The sequence below is a fragment of the Nyctereutes procyonoides genome, unplaced genomic scaffold (assembly GCF_905146905.1).
Source record: "Nyctereutes procyonoides isolate TBG_1078 unplaced genomic scaffold, NYPRO_anot_genome, whole genome shotgun sequence".
Taxonomy (NCBI): domain Eukaryota; kingdom Metazoa; phylum Chordata; class Mammalia; order Carnivora; family Canidae; genus Nyctereutes; species Nyctereutes procyonoides.
This window is the reverse complement of record NW_026575133.1, coordinates 3,506,374-3,525,560: the sequence shown is the minus strand read 5'-3', so window position 1 is coordinate 3,525,560 and position 19,187 is coordinate 3,506,374. Positions and strand designations below refer to the sequence as shown.

The following is a 19,187-nucleotide window of genomic DNA, read 5'->3' as shown; positions in this document are numbered from 1 at the left end:
GCAGGACGGACGCCCAGAAGTACAGGAGACTATAGACATGTAAAGAGCCACAGAGATTTGCGTATTCCCTGAGGGGCAGTACAGCCTCATAGCTAAGTGTGGGCCTGGACTCCAGTCTTGGCTCTGATGATCACCAGCTGGGTAACCCAGAGCTGAGTGACTGAACCTGAACCTGAGCCAGTGACTGAACCTCAGTGTGCTCATGGACAAGGAGAATATAAGTCATCCACCTTTAGGGGTATTAAAAGCAGTTAATATGATGCCTGCCATGTATTAAGCACTGAATAAATGCAGCTCAATAAAAGCAAACCCTAAAATTCATAAATAGCACTGATAACTTATGGTGGAAGGAGTCAGATGACCCAAGATGTGAGAAGTCCTAGGAAATCCCCTAGCAGGAGACCCTAGGGTAGTCCCTATTTTTTGGTAGCCTCACTGTGGGCCCTACTGGTTGGTAGCTCTGTGCCTGGACACAGAACAGCCAGGAAGGATACAACCCTCATCCCGCGCTCCACCGGGTCTGTGAGCAGGAGGCCTCGAGGGGCAAAGATCTTTTCATTCTGCTCCTGGATGTAGCGGGAGATCTTCTTGAGAACCTGCAAGGAGAGGGGCCAGTTGAGGATGAGGGCACAGCAGGGGGAGCCCTGGGACGGGCATGCAGGGCAGTCAGGAGGGGAGCTACCTTCTCGTAGTGCGTCTCCATGCAGAGGAAAATGAAGTAGGCCGTGGCACAGGCCAGGCAGCCCTCAAGGTAGGAGCTGCCTCCAATCTTCTCAGCCTCTGCGTAGAAGCCGTTGAGGGTCTTCACTGTCTCCTCAAAGAGCTGCCGCTCGATCTGCAGGGAGAGGGCGACAGGGAACCAGGTTGAGGTCGGCCTCCCTAAACAGTGGATAGTCACCAATGGGAGGGTGGCAGTGGCAGGGCCACACTGGTGGCAGAAGATGCCCACAAGCAAGACCAGAGAAGCCATGGCTGCCTACGGAGCACTGGACTGGGAGTCAGGAGACCTGGGGTTCAGTCCAGACTTGACCAGCACCTAGCTGTGTAGACTTTGACTAATGACTTAACTACTCACTTTCCACATCTATAAGGTAGGAATAAGAATGGCTACTTGGCCTCCCTTGGAAGCAGGAAACCCCCACAGTATCGTAGATGTGGACACTTTCTACAGGGGATCAGGAAAGAATTCTAGTGATTCTGTCCCCCCCCATTTTGATAACTGTGAAAGCACCCAGGACCTAATTGGTAGGGGTTTCCCATGTTTGAATGGGACTCCAAACATACGACTGATTTGTGAGACCTCAGGAGTATCTATGCAGGAGGGGGCACCTCCCTCAAGGTAAGAGGTCATGAAGAACACAACAGCCTCGTGTGTGTGCACAGCTCGGAAGCTGTCCAGCCTGCATCTATAATCATAATAGCTAATCTTTATTAAGCACTTTCTATGCCTTCTATTTCTAAAAGCACTTTCAGGTACCAATGTAACATTGTGTATCAAATATACATCAATTTAAAAAAAAATAGGGGTGCCTGGGTGGCTCAGTGGTTGAGCATCTGCCTTTGTCTTAGGTCATGACCCTGGGGTCCAGGGTTCAAGCCCCACATCAGGCTCCCTGCAGGGAGCCTGCTTCTTCCTCTGCCTATGTCACTGCCTCTCTGTGTGTGTGTCTCTCATGAACAAATGAATAAAAATCTTTTTAAAAACTTAAGACTTCTAAAAAAAAATTAAGACTTCTATAAATTCATCTGGCAACTATAGATTAAATTAAGCAATAGCGCAGTGCCTAGGTGACACAGTCAGTTAAGCATTGGACTTCAGCTCAGGTCATGATCTCCAGGTCCTGGGATTTGAGCCCTTTGTCAGACTCTGTGCTCAGCAGAGAGTCTGCTTCTCCCTCTTCCCTTTCCATCTCCCCCTGCTGGGAAAGTGGGGGGGGGGGATGGAGGCTCACACACACACACTCTCTCTCAATAAATAAAATCTTTATTTATTTATTTATTTATTTATTTATTTATTTATTTATGATAGTCACACAGAGAGGGAGAGAGAGAGAGAGAGAGAGAGAGAGAGAGAGGCAGAGACACAGGCAGAGGGAGAAGCAGGCTCCATGCACCGGGAGCCCGAAGTGGGATTCGATCCAGGGTCTCCAGGATCGTGCCCTGGGCCAAAGGCACGCACCAAACCGCTGCGCCACCCAGGGATCCTAAATAAAATCTTTAAAAAATAAATTTAACAATTGATTCATCTGAAAAAAGCTTTGCAGAGTCTAATCTTTTTAAAAAAATTCAATAAAAGTAAGTAAATAAATAATGCACTTTTATGCATTTTTTTCACTTTCAGCAGATCAAAGCTTTGCTCAATGGTCCAGCACCATCATCTCTGTCCTTTTTTTTTTTTTTTTTTTCATCTCTGCCTTCTTAACTCATGTCTCTACTCCCAGCCCTGCCAAGGGAACGGCTAAAGTTGGATCATGTCACAGCCCTGAAGAAAAGCTTTGAAAGCCTTCTTATCTCTAAGTAAAATCCAAGAAGCCCTTACAATGCCTGCTAGGCCATACCTTGCCTGGCCTTGTGTCTCCTGGGCCTCCTACTCTCCTGCTCACTTAGTCCCCACTCTAGCCACACCCACCGCCCTGCTGCTTCCTGAAAATACATAAGTCCTTTACACCTGTGTCCTTGGATGCATTACTCTTCCCCAAGACACTACCACCCCAGACTCAGGTCTCACCTTATCCCCTAGCCTCCCCAGCCATTCACCTCTCCCCAGGTCTCCCAGCCCCGTGACAATCCCCACCCCTTAGTTTTCTAGTACTGGCCACCACCAGAGCTGCTACACATTTACTTGCTATTTTAGTCTTTATACCCTCTAGTAGAAAATAAACTCCAAGTCTTCACTTCTATACCCCCTATGAGTATGTATGATTGCCTCATACATAGTGGTTGTTCAGTAAATATTTGCTGAATGCTGAATGAACGTGTCCAAGGTTACACAGCTCTGACCTAAGTCTGTCTCTTCAATACATAACCCTACACTAGATTGGAAAGTCATACTCCAAATTTAACAGATGTCAAAGTATCTACAGCCCCATTTTTTACATTCCTCAGAGCACCCCCTTCCCCACTCACCACTACAGGATCAGAACTGTCCATCACACAGGTTAGAGATCTTCCGTGCTCATCTAGGACAAAAGGTCTCCCCAAGAATAATCAGAAGTTTGGGGTTCCCAGTCACTATCCCTACACAGATCTGGAGTGATGCATAAGAAAACATTATGCTGGGGGATCCCTGGGTGGCTCAGCGGTTTGGCGCCTGCCTTTGGCCCAGGGTGTGATCCTGGAGACCCGGGATCGAGTCCCGCATCGGGCTCCCGGCATGGAGCCTGCTTCTCCCTCTGCCTGTGTCTCTGCCTCTCTCTGCCTGTGTCTATCATAAATGAATAAATAAATAAATCTTAAAAAAGAAAGAAAGAAAGAGAAAGAAAGAAAGAAAGAAAGAAAGAAAGAAAGAAAGAAAGAAAGAAAGAAAACATTATGCTTTACCCCCAAAACTCGCCATGCCCCAAAGGACAGGTATGTCCTTTGATGAGATGAGGAGAGCCCATGGCTCACTAAAAGCTGGGTGGGGATCCAGCTTAGCAAAAGGCAGCCCTGTCCCACCTTCCCAAGCCCATTCAGATGGGCCTGAGTTGCTGAATGAAAGAGTCCGGGTCTGCCCGCCGCCCTCCAGAGGGCAGACTACAACCCCAGACCAATTCTACAGCAGCCTGGGATGAGGGCCATACATACCATACCCCTGAACCAGAAGCAAAAGTTGGCTGCAGGATCTGACGCCTTGCAAGGGGTCTGGTGTCTATAAGACCCCCAGGTAGCTGAGTCTGGAGGAAGAGGCTGTGGGCAGAGCCCTTGGTTGATGACCCGGCTGTCAGAATTTTTTAAAGCTCTGCATGTAGGGCTAAGAAGTGCTGCTAAAATGTGGAGATTCCAGAAGCTGCTGCCATCACAGGACTAAGGAATCTGCTTTTGTTTAAGAAGCTCTCCAGGTGGGCAGCCCCGGTGGCTCAGCTCAGCGGTTTAGTGCTGCCTTCAGCCTAGGGCGTGAACCTGGAGACCAGGCATCCAGTCCTCCCTGCAGGGAGCCTGCTTCTCCCTCTGCCTGTGTCTCTGCCTCTCTTTCTCTGTGTCTCTCATGAATAAATAAATAAAATCTTTTAAAAATTAAAAAAAAAAAAAAAGCTCTCCAGGTGACTCTTGTGCTGCTGACCTTTGTGGGCTGCTGAACTAGGAAATCTGAGGCCTTTTCAGCTCTAACTTTTCATGTGGTGACAGCAAGACACTATCAGGGGCACTGTTTAATTCTTCCATGTGAAGTGACTGAGCAAGTTATATGACACATAATACTTTTATACTGGAAAAAAAATACATTTGATTAAGTCCTTGATTCCATCATGGCCTGTGTTCCAAGTTGAGAAAAAAGCCATCCTCACCCGGCTATCCAGCTCTGGGGGGAATTTGGTCTGGAACTGACAGATGGTCCCATCACTGTAGTCTCTCTGGATAAAGACCTTGGTGGCCAGCGAGGCACTTCGCCGCAGCTCCTGCAGATTGTGGACCTAAGGAGGCATACAGGAGACACACACTCAGGGTGACCATCCATCTAGATCATCCAAGACTGAGGGAGTTTCAGGATATGGTTCTTACAGCACTAAAATCAAAAAAGTTCCCAGCAAACCGAGATGTTAGCCACCCTACCAGTGCTCCAGGAAGACCACGGGGAAGCAGGACTGTGGAGCTTACCAGACAAGATACCTCAAGCTATCCCAGAAAGATCTGGAAAAAGCCTGAAGCAGGGCCAAAGCTGAGCCAAAAGGAGAGGTTCTAGAACCAGCAACAGAACTAGAAACAAAGTTTAATAAGAGAAAAAGACTTCCTGGTGGCTGGCCCAGATCCTTCTCTCGCTCTCGCTCTCTCGCTCTCTCACTCTCTCTCCTCCCTCCCCTCCTTCTCTCCTCCCTCCTCCTCCCTCCTTTTTCCTGTCTTATGCCACACAGAAACTTTCATACTTTTGTTTACTTGGCAAATATAAAATATTCACAACTCCTCAGGCCTCATGCTTGGGGAACCCAGCCCTGAACAAGACTGAGGTCTCAGAAGTGGGGCTTACGGCAGTTTGGGGGGGGGGGGGTGTGTGCAGGAACTGATATGCCCACCACCTTGGAGGGATATTTGGGTTCAGGTCAAGTTAAAGCCCAGGACAGAGAACATCAGGGATAGCTTTCCCATTCAGGACATCTCGTCACAGGAAAGAAGGGGGCTCCAAATGCCCAAATTTCCCCAGAGAAAATTATGAATAAAGTGGGCTGAAGCTCCAAATCAAAGAAACACCTTGCCCTGGTAGAAAGGAGTGGGGCAATTCCATCCCTTGCCCACACTTGCAGACTTAACATTGACACAGACTAGCATTTGAGGGGAGTGAGCTCAAGTCCACAGAAGAACAGGTCCTCTTGGGCAGCCCAGGTGGCTCAGTGGTTTAGCACCGCCTTCAGCCCAGGGTGTGATCCTGGAGACCCGGGATCGAGTCCCGCGTCAGGCTCCCTGCATGGAGCCTGCTTCTCCCTCTGCCTGTGTCTCTCTCTCTCTCTGTGTCTCTCATGAATAAATAAATAAATAAATAAAATTAAAAAAAAAAAAGAATAGGTCCTCTTTCTTTCACTTCCAGCCTTAGCCACCCACATTTGAAGCTAGCATTCCACTGGGTAAAATATGCCAAACACTGGAACCACGTGGAGACCAAGCCCCAAGGGCAGAGTGAGCACACAGCCAGTTCATCCTGTGTAATTAAGGTGAATCCATTCAGTCATTCCTTTCATTTATTGAGTCCCTACTACTGCCAGGCTCTGGGGATGCTGGGCAAAAGACAGCCTGTGAGCTCCAGGGAGGAAGACAAGTAAGTATATAATAAATTAGTCTGTGATAAATGCTTCAGAGAAGTAACATCTTACCCAGAAATGCTTACTCAGAAAAGACTTCCTGAGGTCTGTGTTGAGTCATAAAGGAAGGCCAGGTGCTGCCAGTGATAGGGGGCAGGCAGTGGGTAGGGAGAGGATGTCAAAGCAACCCAGATGGAGGGAGGAGCTTGTACAAAGGAGCAAAGATGGCAGAGAACTTGGTCTACTCCAGTGACTGCAGGCAGATTTCAGCAAGATAGGAGTTGGGGGATCCCTGGGTGGCGCAGCGGTTTGGCGCCTGCCTTTGGCCCAGGGCGCGATCCTGGAGACCCAGGATCGAATCCCACATCGGGCTCCCGGTGCATGGAGCCTGCTTCTCCCTCTGCCTGTGTCTCTGCCTCTCTCTCTCTCTGTGTGTGTGTGTGACTATCATAAATAAATAAATAAATAAAATAAAATAAAATAAAATAAAATAAAATAAAATAAAATAAAATAAAATAAAATAAATAAAATAAAATAAAATAAAATAAAATAAAATAAAATAAAAAAGATAGGAGTTGGTTTGTGGATTAGATAAGAGCCCAGGGGATGACAGTACAGAGAACAATCTCTGTGCAATCACAGAGAGCTGGGGGTGGGGGGAGTCTCTAATAGAGGGGAGAGTGTAGAATGGAAGACACTTAAACTTGTTTAAAAGCTGGGGGAAAGAGGGGCAACTGGGTGGTTCAGTTGGTTAAGCATCCAACTCTTGATTTTGGCTCGGGTCATGATCACAGGGTCATGAGATTGAGCCCTGTATTGGGCTCCACACTCAATGGAAAATCTACTTGAGATTTTTCTCCCTCTGCCCTCCCTGCCCCATGATAGCACATTTTCTCCCTCTCCTTCTCTCTCTCTCCCTCTCCCTCTCTTTCTCAAATAAATAAATCTTATTTTTTAAAAAGCTAGGCAGAAAGAATAAGTAATGAGAGAAAAGTAAGAGCAGATAATTGGTTAATCAAAGTTCTGAAAAAAAGGAGAATCAGAGACTTTCCTTAATCCAGAGAACCCTTGCTCTGCATAAGAGATGTGGTCCCAGAGTATTGGGACTGAATTGAAGAATGTAAGTGTTCCTCTTGTCTTAATAGTACTTGATTCCACCAATCAAGGTTTTAATTGAGAAAGCCCCCTTGACATCCTCTAGGATCCTATGATAACTTTGAGAAACAAAGCAAGCTTTGGTGATATTAAGTACTGTTATTCATGAATGTGTCTTCTCTGTCTGGTTAAGATTTCATATTTTTGTATTTTCCAAGGAAAGGGGCTGTGGCCTTCTTCTGTCCTTCTAAAACCAACTGACATGAGCCAGTGGATCTTGAGGATAGACTTCCCTAGCCCCAAAAGGATCATTCAAGCAACTCTGAGAGGGATGCATGGGAATTGGGCATGAGTGAGATAAGAGGCCAGTTGAAGGGATGGATTACCTTTGTAGTGGTCCAGGGGAACACAAAAGTGTGTCTAAACCAAGGAAAGTGATCATGTGAATGGAAAGAAAGGGAGAAAAGAAAAAAACCCCAGTGCTTCAGCCATTCTGATATGGACTCTACTTCTTCCCCCCAACAGCCTCCTTTGTCTGTGCCTAGTGCACACATGCACTGTGTGCTACCATGGAGTTGTGTGTCTCTAGTGACTGTCTCTAGTGACTTGACCACAGCCACTTCTTCCTCCCATGTATACAGCTAGATTAATCCCCAGACTGCTGTGCAATTAAATGTGGGCATCTGACTGAATGGAATGTGAGTGGTATGTACAGGCTTGGCTCACAATGACTAGCCTCTGTAATCTTTCCCCTCCCACAGAAACCAAAGAAGCTATATTTTGAAAATGATGGAACCATAAGTTGGGAAGAGCCTGGGTCCCTGAATCAGCCTGGAGGAGATCCACCTGCTGGTCAAAATCACCTGTCTGGGATTTAACTGAGCCATAAATAAACTTCTAGTTTATTATTCCATTAAGATTTTAGGGTGCTACCTTACATGGTATAGTCTCATCTCCTCTTGGCTTTGATCCATATGTTCTCAAGTAGCCAGAGTGGGAGGGGCCAACACCCTTTCCAACTCCCAAAATCCTGAGCCTTAGAACACTGCCTCTGAGTGACAAAGAATCTGTTTCCCTCCCTGTAGAGTATTTTTGGAGTCTTGAGGAGTTGCTAGAAGATGGTATCAGACACATTGTATACTCCAGAGCCCTCATCTCCCAGTAAAGCGCAATATAACAGATTCATCTGTAGTTGGTGAAGGGTGGATTTAAGGCAAGGCAGCATCTACTGGCTCTCTCCATCCACAATGACTCAGTTGTGAGGTATCGAAAGGCTCTTATGGAAAGAAGGTCCACTGACCTGGGAGCAGGAGATCTGGGTGCCACACTACTCTGGGACTCCATTTCTTCAGCTAGAAACTGAGAAGCTAGAACAACGTAGTCACTTAAAGCCCATTCCAGCCCTGACATTCGGGAGGCTTTTTCAGGGATTACGAATACAAATGTTTATAGGGACTAAGCATATAAGTGGGCTGGGTAAGGGCTGTGACTGATCAGAGAACTCATGCCTTGTCTCAGGAAAGCGACCAATCACTGCCATGCGGTAATGTGAGCCCAGGATGCTGTGCTTCCGACATCTTATGAGAAGCCATAAATCCAGATTTCTTTAATATCAAATATCTTGATTTTTTAATGTTTCAAATAAATTTTTACATTTGTAAGCATGAAGCAGATCAAGTAGGCACAATCATGAATGACATTCATTCCTAGGACTGCCAGTTGAGGACCTCTGAATGAAGAACCCCATCACTGGGGCCCTTGGGCCAGAGCCAGAGCCAGGCCCCAGGCACTTGCCAGCTACTTAGTTTTCAGGAAGTGAGTGAGAGTTTTCAAGAGATCTATGATGCTCTGAAATCCCATAAGAGGATCCCAGAATATGCACACACCTCACTACAAGGCCACAGCTTCTGTGTCTCCCCTAGCAGCTCCCCCAGGATTTCTTAACTGACTCTGACACCTGGGCTTCTCATCTACTTTTTACCTTCCTCAGCTCTGCCCTCTCTCCCACCACTGTCCCCAGGCCTGCCGGCAGCTGAGTATAAACAGGACCAAGAGGCATTTTGTGAAGAAGAAAGAGAAAATCAGTGGTAATATCTGTTGGCACCAATTTTTGAACTTCAGTAGGACAGGGATAGGGAGGCTGCCTGAAGAGTGGGTCACACACCTGATAGAGCCAACCCGGTAGAGGTGGGGAGGAACAAGCACTAGAGTTCAGAAGAACACTCCCAGTCCCAATCTGCCCACATCAAACAGGAGGCCCCATCTGGCCCACATCTCCATCCTCATTAAAAACTAGCTAATTCCAGAGGATGCATTTGAGGCTCAACTCAAGAATCAGGAGATTCAGCTAATGAACCAACACCATGCTCCCTGGCTGCTGGGGCATGGAGGAGGAATGAGGATCAAGAGTCACAAGCAGCCAAGTCAGGCCTCAGGATGGAAACCCAAGCATAAGGGCTTCCCTTCTTCTAAGCCTACACCAGGGCCAAGCCCAACCCACTGTCTGCTGGTTGATAATTCCAGGCCTCAGAGATCAAACCTCCAAATGCCTTGCTTGGATAATGCTGCTTGGGTGCATTTAAAAACCTCTTAGAGGGGATCCCTGGGTGGCGCAGCGGTTTGGCGCCTGCCTTTGGCCCAGGGCGCGATCCTGGAGACCCGGGATCGAATCCCACGTCGGGCTCCCGGTGCATGGAGCCTGCTTCTCCCTCTGCCTGTGTCTCTGCCTCTCTCTCTCTCTCTCTCTGTGTGACTATCATAAGTAAATTAAAAAAAAAAAAAAAAAAAAAAAAAACCTCTTAGAGACCAAACTTCACCACTCAAAGAAGCCCTCCCTGCCAGACATTTCCCAGTTGTCCCTGGCTATCTGGACTATTTCCCAGGGCAGACCCTGCTCCCGGTGACACACATTCACAGAGGTTTGTCACTCAGGAAATGGGCTCATTACAGTTTTCCAAATGAGGTCAGTGTATCACTCAGGAGGCTTCATCCCTCCTCTGAGTTCCTCACACAGATTCCTCCCCTAAAGCTAACTCCTGAACAGAAATTAAGAAGCAGAGAAGATCTAGTTCCCATGCCTTCCATCTAGAGATCCAGGGACATGCAATGTTTCTCAGTGTCTCTCTCTCTCTCCCCCTCTGTCTTCCTGCCCCTTCCTCTCCTTCTCCCCTCACCCTCTGTTCCTCCCCTCTTCACCTCTCAAAACACCTTCTGCTAGAACTGAGGACCTCCCACTCAGACTCCTAAGGGAATGGCCAAGACGTTTGGCATGAGGTATTCCTTCTCCCAACAGGTTTTTCCTGGGAATCTTAACTCAGTCCTAACAGTAAAAACAGCCTGGGGAGAATGACTCAGTCCACAGCCCAGGGAACGTGTACATTCTGTGCCTTGGCAGAGCTAAGGCTTCCTCCCTCAGTGCTGCCAGCAGGGTCCACCTGAGGCCAAATTGAGAAATGGGTAATGTTTGTCCTCTGCTCTCCATCCCTTCTGGGCATTCCTCTGTCCCTCTGCCCTCAAGCTGACCCAGCCAGGCTGAACAGGGAGCCTGAGTCCTTCTGCATCCCTTCCCCCATCACAGCCTCATCTCACCGCCCCTCACACCCACCTCTCTGTTGAGCAACACTGTTAGCTAATGGTTACACCTGGATGCAGCAGAAAAGACACTGACTAGGGAGGCAGAAGATTCCAGCTCTAGTTCTTGTCCTGCCCCTTTTGAGCCATAGTTTATTGAATAAACTCTCACATTCCAGTTGCATCATCTGTAAAATGGGATAATGATGCCTTCCTTGGCTTCTTCATAGGGATCAGGCAAGCTTCTGAGCCTGTTAGCTCATCTGTTAATTGGGGATAATAATACCATCCTTGCCCACTTCACAGAGTTGCTCTAAAGCTCAAAGGAGATCACACATGTGATAGTGCTTTGTACACAGGAAAGTGCTACATTCACAGAGGCATTATGAGCAGAATCTCTCCCTGGGGAGAGTCATGCATGCTTCACAGCAGCCTCCTAGAAACACCGCCTCAACCTAGAGATGTGAGCCTGCTGTTTGGAATTTGTAGACCACAACAGACCTGAAATGGAGATATGATGAGACAGAGGAGCCTCCTGGAATCTGGCAGGTCACATCACAGATGTGGCTGCCTTCTCTGCCCACACTGCTGGCCCAGCTAGGCCCAGGTGGCTGAAGTTATCTCTTCCTGCCCAATACCAGCAGCCTTTGCTGCAGCCTGGCAGCCCTATCTGGAAAGTGACCAGATCCTTGGCCGTTTCTCCTTTGTTCTTCCTGCTCTTCTCAGTGACTTTGGCACTTTCTGAGCTTTCTAATTATTTATTTATTTTATATTCCTCCACCCTAAAAATCAAGCTCCATGGGTCTGCTTTGGGCTTGCCCCCTCACAAGGTCCTGGGGAAGGAGGTGAGCCCTCCTAGCTAATCCTGTGCCTTGTCACAAAGCCGAGTGGCACCAAGCAACTGCACCTTGTTCTGTGGTGGCCACGACAGAACTGCAACAATAACACTTGGTATTGATGTGACACTGCTCACCAGGATGCCCAGAGGCAATGCACAGAATCATTCAAAAGCCTGTGTTGTTCCCCTGGCTTGTGTTCCAGCTGGGTTAGAAATGGGGAAACACCACAAAAAGAATCAACAATCAGACCTGGGGAGGCCCTGGTGTCCTGAGTTCCACTCCAAAAATCCAAAGGAAGAAACTTTCAACTCTGCTGCTAACATGCTGTGTATCAAATAGGTTCTCCCCTTCTCCGTGTGTTAGCTTTACCGCTTATAAGTGAGAACAGAAAGAGCTCCATTTCCCACATGCAGTGAGGGACCACGGGTGGAAATTCCTAGTCTCTTAAGTATTGCACCGAGACTCTGCCCTCAGCCAACAGTCCCTTGGTTCAGCTTTCAAGACCCTTAACGGTGACACACCTTTAAGTACACCCTGAAGAGGATAGCTCCTCCCATCAGACATGGGAAATTAGGCACCCTGGTGTCAAGAAACTTGAATGGGATGAAAAAGCAAGAAAGCATGATGTGCAAAAGTGGAGACTAGTGCAGGCAGCTCATTATAAACCAACCATTTGGGGTCTGGGCCTGAGGATTCTTTGTCCCCTCCCTCCCCATGAAGGAAGTGTGGATGTGGAGGTAGATCTGTCATCTCTTAACCAGGCTTTTGAGTTTAAAAGCTGGAAGGCTACACTGCATAGCAACAGCAACCAGCCGCATTCCCACCCGAAAACAGGGGCAAGCTCACCTCCAATCCTCTAGTGAAGTAGTTTTAAGACTAGCAGTCCAGGCTAAGGGGAAGCCCCATCTGGGTCTCTGGAGCAAACCTGGCGCCAGTGCCAACAAGTGGCGTGGGCAGCTTCGGCACTCAGATGGGGAAGATGGCCAGGCGTGAGAGGAGTTCTCAGGAGAAGCCCCCCCTCCCCCGTGTTCCACCCTGCCACTCCATTCCCCACTCTTCCCGCAGTAAGCGATCCGGAAAACCACCCCATCCTACCCTACCCTATCCCACCGCTTCACCGCACCGCACCGCACCGCACCGCACCGCACCCCACCGCCCTCCCCTCCTCCCTTCCCGCCCAGTCCGCCCCTAGCGGGGCTGTGTTCCCGCACCAGTCGGGCACTGCCTGCGGGCTGGGCGCCCGCCCCCTACCTCAGTGGCCATGTTCCAGGGGCGCTGACCGCTCCGAGCCTGCGGCGAGGCCGGCGGCGGCGGGCTGTCCGCGGCGCTGCCTCCAGGGGCAGGCGGGCTGGCCGCGGCGAGCAGGGGCCCGGGGCACTGTCCACGGTGCTGACGAGGACGCCGAGGGCCCGGGCGCCGGTGGGGGGCTGGGTCCGCGGGCGCCTAGCGCGGGCGACCGCCGCTGCGCTGTCCGCGGTGCTGATGCGGGCGCCGAGCTGGGAGGCGAGGCCGCGCCCGAGGCTCTTCCCCGCCCGCCCGCCCGCCCGCCGGCTGCCGCCGCTCCTGCAAGCAACAGCCGGGTTTATCTTGGACAGCGGCCGCGGGAGTGGGGGCGGCAGGAGGAGGAGGGGCCAGGCGCCTCCGCGGACCGGGAGGGGGAAGCGCGGCCCCCAGACTCCCGCGCCCGCCCGCCGGAGAGGAGCCCCGCCCGCGGCCAGAGGCTCCGCGCCCGCCCGGCCCGGCCCGGCCCCGAGGCCCCGCCTCTCCTGCCCGCCCTTCCCCCTGGTAAGAGCGCCGGGAGCTCTGCACTCGCTTCCGCGGCCTCCTGAGACTTCCAGACCCAGAGAAGAGGGAGGCGGGGCGGTTCTGGGGCGAGACACGCTAGCTGGCGGAAGCTGACCGTCCTCCCCGCGCCCGCAGGCCCCCAGGTGCGGCCTCCTTACCTTTCCAGCACCCCTCCCCCAACTCCTCCCCCACCGTGGCCCAGGCTTCCTCTACGGTATTTTTTTCTGCGCTTTCTCCCCGGTTCCTTCTCTGTTCCCCGCTCCCCAGACTTGCATGGGCATCCCCTCCTCTCCTCGCCTCTTCTTTTCACTGCTTTGAACCCTGCTAGCTAGAGGAGGATCCTGCAGACCGCAGAGAATCATTTCCTTTCTTTAAATACGTGCCTGCATTTCATCCCCAGAGAAACCCTGGGGGTCCCTTCTTTCAGGGAGCTCCAGAATTTAAGCCAGTCTCTCCACTGCTCTTCCTGACCCTGGCCCTACTCCTACTCTTTCTTCTCTCCCCTGAAATCCCAGCGTTTACATATATATACACCACCACCATCACCCAGAAAACACGAGCAGATGGTGCCAAACTGGTTTACCCAGGATGTCGGGTCTGGCCCTGGTTGCTGCCTTCACAACTTTGACCTCATACCTTCCAACCAAGTGACCTACCTATTTGCTTAATAAACAAAAAGGAAACACCAACACAAGTGCCATTTTACACACCCATAACACCCCTTGGTCTTTTGGGGAAAGCTGAGTCTGTTCCCCTGCAGCTTGCTACTACCTGAGCGGCAACAGCAGCCACCCACACAAAGGGAGAGATGGTCAGCCAGGAGACCTGGAGTCTGGCTCAGGCTCCTCTAGTATATGACCTTGGTCAAAATCTTCACCTTTGAGCTTCTTTCTGTAAAATGACAGTTGGACTTCACTAGACTATTTCTAGGGTCCTTTTTTTTTTCTTCTTAAACCTTTTATTTTGAATTTTCAAACATACAGAAAGGTTGAAAGAATAGAACAATAACCATACTCTCCACCTCACTTCAACATTTGTTAACATTTTGACACATTTTCTTGATAGATATAGATTATTAGAAAATAAGTGACAGACACTGAGAAGTTTACCCTTCAGTTTTTCTCCATGCCTCTCCTCAGAATAAGGGAATCCTACCTAACCACAATGTTATCATCACACCCTTACAGATTTCATATTGTCTAGTATTCTAAGGTACTTTACTACCCATAAAACACAATAGCAATGGCCTCTCAGAACTTTTCATTTTTATTTTTTTAACTTTTCATTTTAATACTAACACTCATTGAGCACTTACTATGTACCAAACCATATGCTATGTACTTTATTGTCTTATATAATTTTCACAATTACCCTTTGAATTAAATGCTACTATTATCCTTTTATTATTTCCACTTTACAAATAAGAAAACTGAGAAAGTTGCCCAAGGTCATGTGGCTTGTGAGAAATGGAGGCAGGATTCAAATACAGTCAGGTTCCAGAGCTTGTGTGGTTGCTCCTCCTAACTGTACTGCCTCCCTTCAGTATCTCATAGACCAGCAGAGCAGTAACCATATCTTCAGCTGCCTATTTCTTTTTTTTTTTTTAATTTATTTATGATAGTCAGAGAGAGAGAGAGAGAGAGAGAGAGAGAGAGAGAGGGGCAGAGACACAGGCAGAGGGAGAAGCAGGCAGAGGGAGAAGCAGGCAGAGGGAGAAGCAGGCTCCATGCACCAGGAGCCTGACGTGGGATTCGATCCCGGGTCTCCAGGATCGCGCCCTGGGCCAAAGGCAGGCGCCAAACCGCTGCGCCACCCAGGGATCCCTTCAGCTGCCTATTTCACAAATGGATACACTGAGCCCTAGAGGATAAATGACATGCCAAAGAAGTTAAAGGCAGATGTTTCATTCCGCCTTAGAGTTTGGCCAGTGATTTGGCATTAAGGAGCAAACTGAAAATCTCTGCGAATCCCATGGTGGTCATTAGTATTAAATAGTTGCATAATCTGATGATCTCCACGACACCGCTTCTAGTTTCTCACACTTGATTTTGATTATACTAATTAAACAACTATCTAGAAGGGACACCTGGGTGGCTCAGTGGTTGAGCATCTGCCTTCGGCTCAGGGCATGATCTGGGAATCTGGGATCAAGTCCCACATCGGTTTCTCTGCAAGAAGCCTCCTTCTCCCTCTGCCTATGTCTCTGCATCTCTGATGAATAAATAAATAAATCTTCTAAAAATATAAAAATAAAAAAATAAACAACTATCTGGAAGCCACTCTATCTGATAACAAAAGACCTAGATGAATCCATTCAACAAATCTATTCATTCAATGTATATTTGTTGAACATTTACTATGTATCAGACACTGTTCTTGGAGCTAGGGCTACAGCAAAAACTACATGCACAAAGACTTAATTTACATATTAATGGAGATAATCAATGGCAGATAAATCAGTATAAAATATGTTGAGTTGTGATCATTGCTAGGAAGAAAAGTTAAAGCATGTAAAGAAAAATGACAGGAGGGTTATTTTTTAAAGGATAGTCAGAAAAAGTCTTTTTGATAAGGCAAAATTTGGGCAGAGGCCTGAGGGAAGTGAAAGAACTTATCATGCAGGTAACTAGAGGAAGGGTGGATAGCTTAGAGAACACTTCAAGGGCAGATGGCAGGAGTGGGCTTGGCATGTTTGAAGAATAGCAGGGGGATCAATGTAGCTAGACTGGAGTGGGCAAGGGGAAGAAAGATGGGAGCTGAGATCAGAGGAACCAGGTCTTATAGAACTTGTAGGCCCTGATAAGAACTTTGGACTCTATCCAGAAAGTGAGATCAAAAGCCTTAGAAAGCTTAGAGTAGGGATCCCTGGGTGGCGCAGCGGTTTGGCACCTGCCTTTGGCCCAGGGCGCGATCCTGGAGACCCGGGATCGAATCCCACGTCGGGCTCCCGGTGCATGGAGCCCGCTTCTCCCTCTGCCTGTGTCTCTGCCCCTCTCTCTCTCTCTCTGTGACTATCATAAATAAAGAAAAAAAAGAAAAAAAAAAGCTTAGAGTAGAGGCATGGCATTATCTAATTGCAGTTTTTTAAAGACTACTCTGGATGCTAGGGCTAGGATGGGAGGAGGAGGGAAGGGGGAGGAAGGCAAGGATAGAAGTAGTGATACCAGTTAGGAGGCTGTTAAAGTAGAGTAGGCAAGATATGATGGTGGCTTAGACTAGGGTAGTAGCAATGGAAGTTGTAAGAAGTGGCCAGACTCTAGATATAATTTGAAGGATCTGTTGATAGACTAGGAGTGTGGTATGAAAGTGAATCAAAGAGGATTCCAAGTTTTGAAGTCTGAGCCACTGGAAGAAAGGAGTTGCCATTTACTGAGAAGGGAAACATAAGAACTGAGTAGGCCTGAAAGGATGGAGAACACAGAGTTTTCTTCAGTCGATTTAGGTTTGAAATTTGATGTGCATATTAAACATCTAAGAGGAATGAGCACTTGAGTTTCAAGAGAGAGGTAGAGGGTTGGAGATGTAACAAGGGCCACCAGTATGTGAAGTGTTTAAAATCATGGGACCAGATGAGAACATCTAGGGAGTGGGTATAACTAGAAAAATTGCCTAAGAACTGATCCTGGGCACTTTGTTACTTACAGGTTGGGAAGAACCAGTGAGGTAAGAGGAGATCCGAGAGAGTGGTGTCCGGGAACCAAGCAAGAAACCTGGTAACACAGTCTTACCAGCTCTGCTGAGACCTGCTCATGTGCAGAATAAGATGAGGACTGAGAAATGACCATTAGACTTCACAGCTAGAAGATGATTGATGAGCTTGATAAAAGTGGTGAAAGGGATGAGATCCTGATTAAAGTGGGTTTCAGAGGCTGAATGGAGAAGAGGAAGGAGAGCTACTAAGGAGGCATTTTGCTGTAAAAGGGAGTAAAGAGTAGCACAGTGGCCTAAAGGAAAAATGGGAGCAAGGGGGAGGCTCTTTTCGGATGGGAGACATTAGAGCTTGCTTGTTTGCTAATAGGAATCATCTAGTAAAGAGGGAAACACTGATGGCTCAGGAAGGTGAGGGTTAATTGCAGACACAAGCCCTTAAGAGGTTAGCAAAGGATGGGATCCAGAGTAAACATAGTGGGGATTGCTTTAGAGAGGAGCACAATTTTCCACCATGAACAAAGTGGAAGAACAAAGTAAATGGCCATAGATGTAAGTTAGGAGGCGTTGTTGTACAAAGACCTGAGCTCTACTTCTTGCTCCTCTTCAACCAGCCAAAGACTTCATGCACCATGACCTTTCTTGAAAAGTCCATTCAACCATTACATATGGAAAGCTTGCCATGTGCTGAACATAGTGCTGCACTTTTCTTGTGTGGCCCAAAAAGAGTTCTCCCTCCCATGAAATTATAGGACTAGGACTCTATGAGCTAAGCCATGATCCCTTTTAATATCTAGCTCCCCTAAATGGAAAGAGACTTTAACAGCCTCAGCCTTTTATCCTTACATTGCCTCCACAGTTGCTACACCAATCTTGACAGACCTCAAGGCTTAGAGACCATGGAGAGAGATCCACATTTGGAGTGGGGAGTTTCATACTGGCTGACTCAAAGTCGATGGGATGCTACAGGATGGGATGTTCCCACACTCCAGTCATCTAGACTTTAACTCTTGAAGCAGAAGAAGACGTTGAGATTTAATCTGACTAATCATGATTACCCAGCTGCCTTGGGACAAGCCAGTCCTTTGCAGGAGCCGAGCTCTTTGATGTTTTTGTCATAAATTAATAAGTTCACCCACAAAATAACATCAAATAAGATCTACTAACTAATTCATTGTTATCATCCTCCTGTCTGCAGCTATCTTGGAAAGTCCCCCAAAAAAGGACCACAGCCAGAAAAAGAAACCAAGATTTGGAAATTATGATCTCTGGAAAGAGATGAGAGAGAAATTAATTCCTGCAGACTGCAGAGGAGACAGGGAAAGAGCAAATCTCAGAGAAATGAAAAAGCTGGGGAGACAGATTTTCAACATGCGGGTCTGTAAGGAAAATGAATGCATGAAAGCTTGAGGGGGAAACTGTGGTCTGGAAAGTCTTTAATGGTGTGATCTCAGAGCACATTGTGGGGACTACGAGGAAGTATGCGGTAGGAAACAGTGCCCCAGGAGTCAGATGGCGTGGATTTCAGCCTCTGGCTCTATTTACTATGTGACCATCAGCAAATCGCAATATTTCTGAACTTCAGTTTTCTGATCAGTAAAATGGTGGCAATAATGCTCCCTCGCCTGATAGGATTCCTCCAAGTATAGGCGGTTTTCTCTAGATGTTACCTGACTCTTCCAAATTTCGTATTTCAAGAGGAAAACAGGAAAAGATTTATGGAGATGCCTTGCTGGAGATCTTCCCACAGCAACATTTCTTCTAGGCCAAGCAAGATTTCCTAAAACAGAGAATAGCAATAGTGCTTCATTTAATTCAGTGAGCAGCTACTGAATACCCTACACCAGGCTGAAAAAAAAAAAAACACAGGGTATTTCTAATCCCTCAAGGACACCAAAATATAAGTAAGTGGTGACTAGGCTCTATGGTAAATGCTAAGGTGTAGAGAGCTTCCTCAGAGTTGGGGTCCAGGAAAAGTTTTACAGCTACACAACATTTGAGCTTGGATTTCAAGAGTTAGTGTCATATCTCCAGAGGACGGATGAAAGGACATGGTGTGCAAAGGCAGGAAGGCATGAACAGTGCCTGGGAACACAGAACCTCTGGAACCTCAAAACTCAGTAAAGCAGCTACAGGGATGACTGCAAAGGCCCCAGAAACATGAATGGAGGGGACTCACCCCAAAAATAGTACCAGAGCAGGAAAACAGTGACACATGTCTAAAAGCGCAGTCACTAGGAGGTGACTAAGCTAATGGGGAGTTGCCTCCCTTCTTTGACTTCATTCATAGTCTGCCTCCACTTCTCTCTCCTTTCTCCCTCTG

At 48.0% G+C, this 19,187-nt stretch overlaps 1 protein-coding gene across 1 annotated transcript in view; it reads left to right on the top strand.

The window, feature by feature from the left end:
* CRTAC1 (cartilage acidic protein 1) overlaps window positions 1–11,943 on the top strand; it is a 162,635-nt gene extending 150,692 nt beyond the window's left edge. The window contains exon 15 of the mRNA XM_055346144.1: window positions 7,784–11,943. Within this exon, the coding sequence (XP_055202119.1) occupies window positions 7,784–7,806 (23 nt within the window). The 3' untranslated portion in view covers window positions 7,807–11,943. The remainder of the gene's footprint in view (window positions 1–7,783) is intronic.
* Window positions 11,944–19,187: the final 7,244 nt, after the last annotated feature.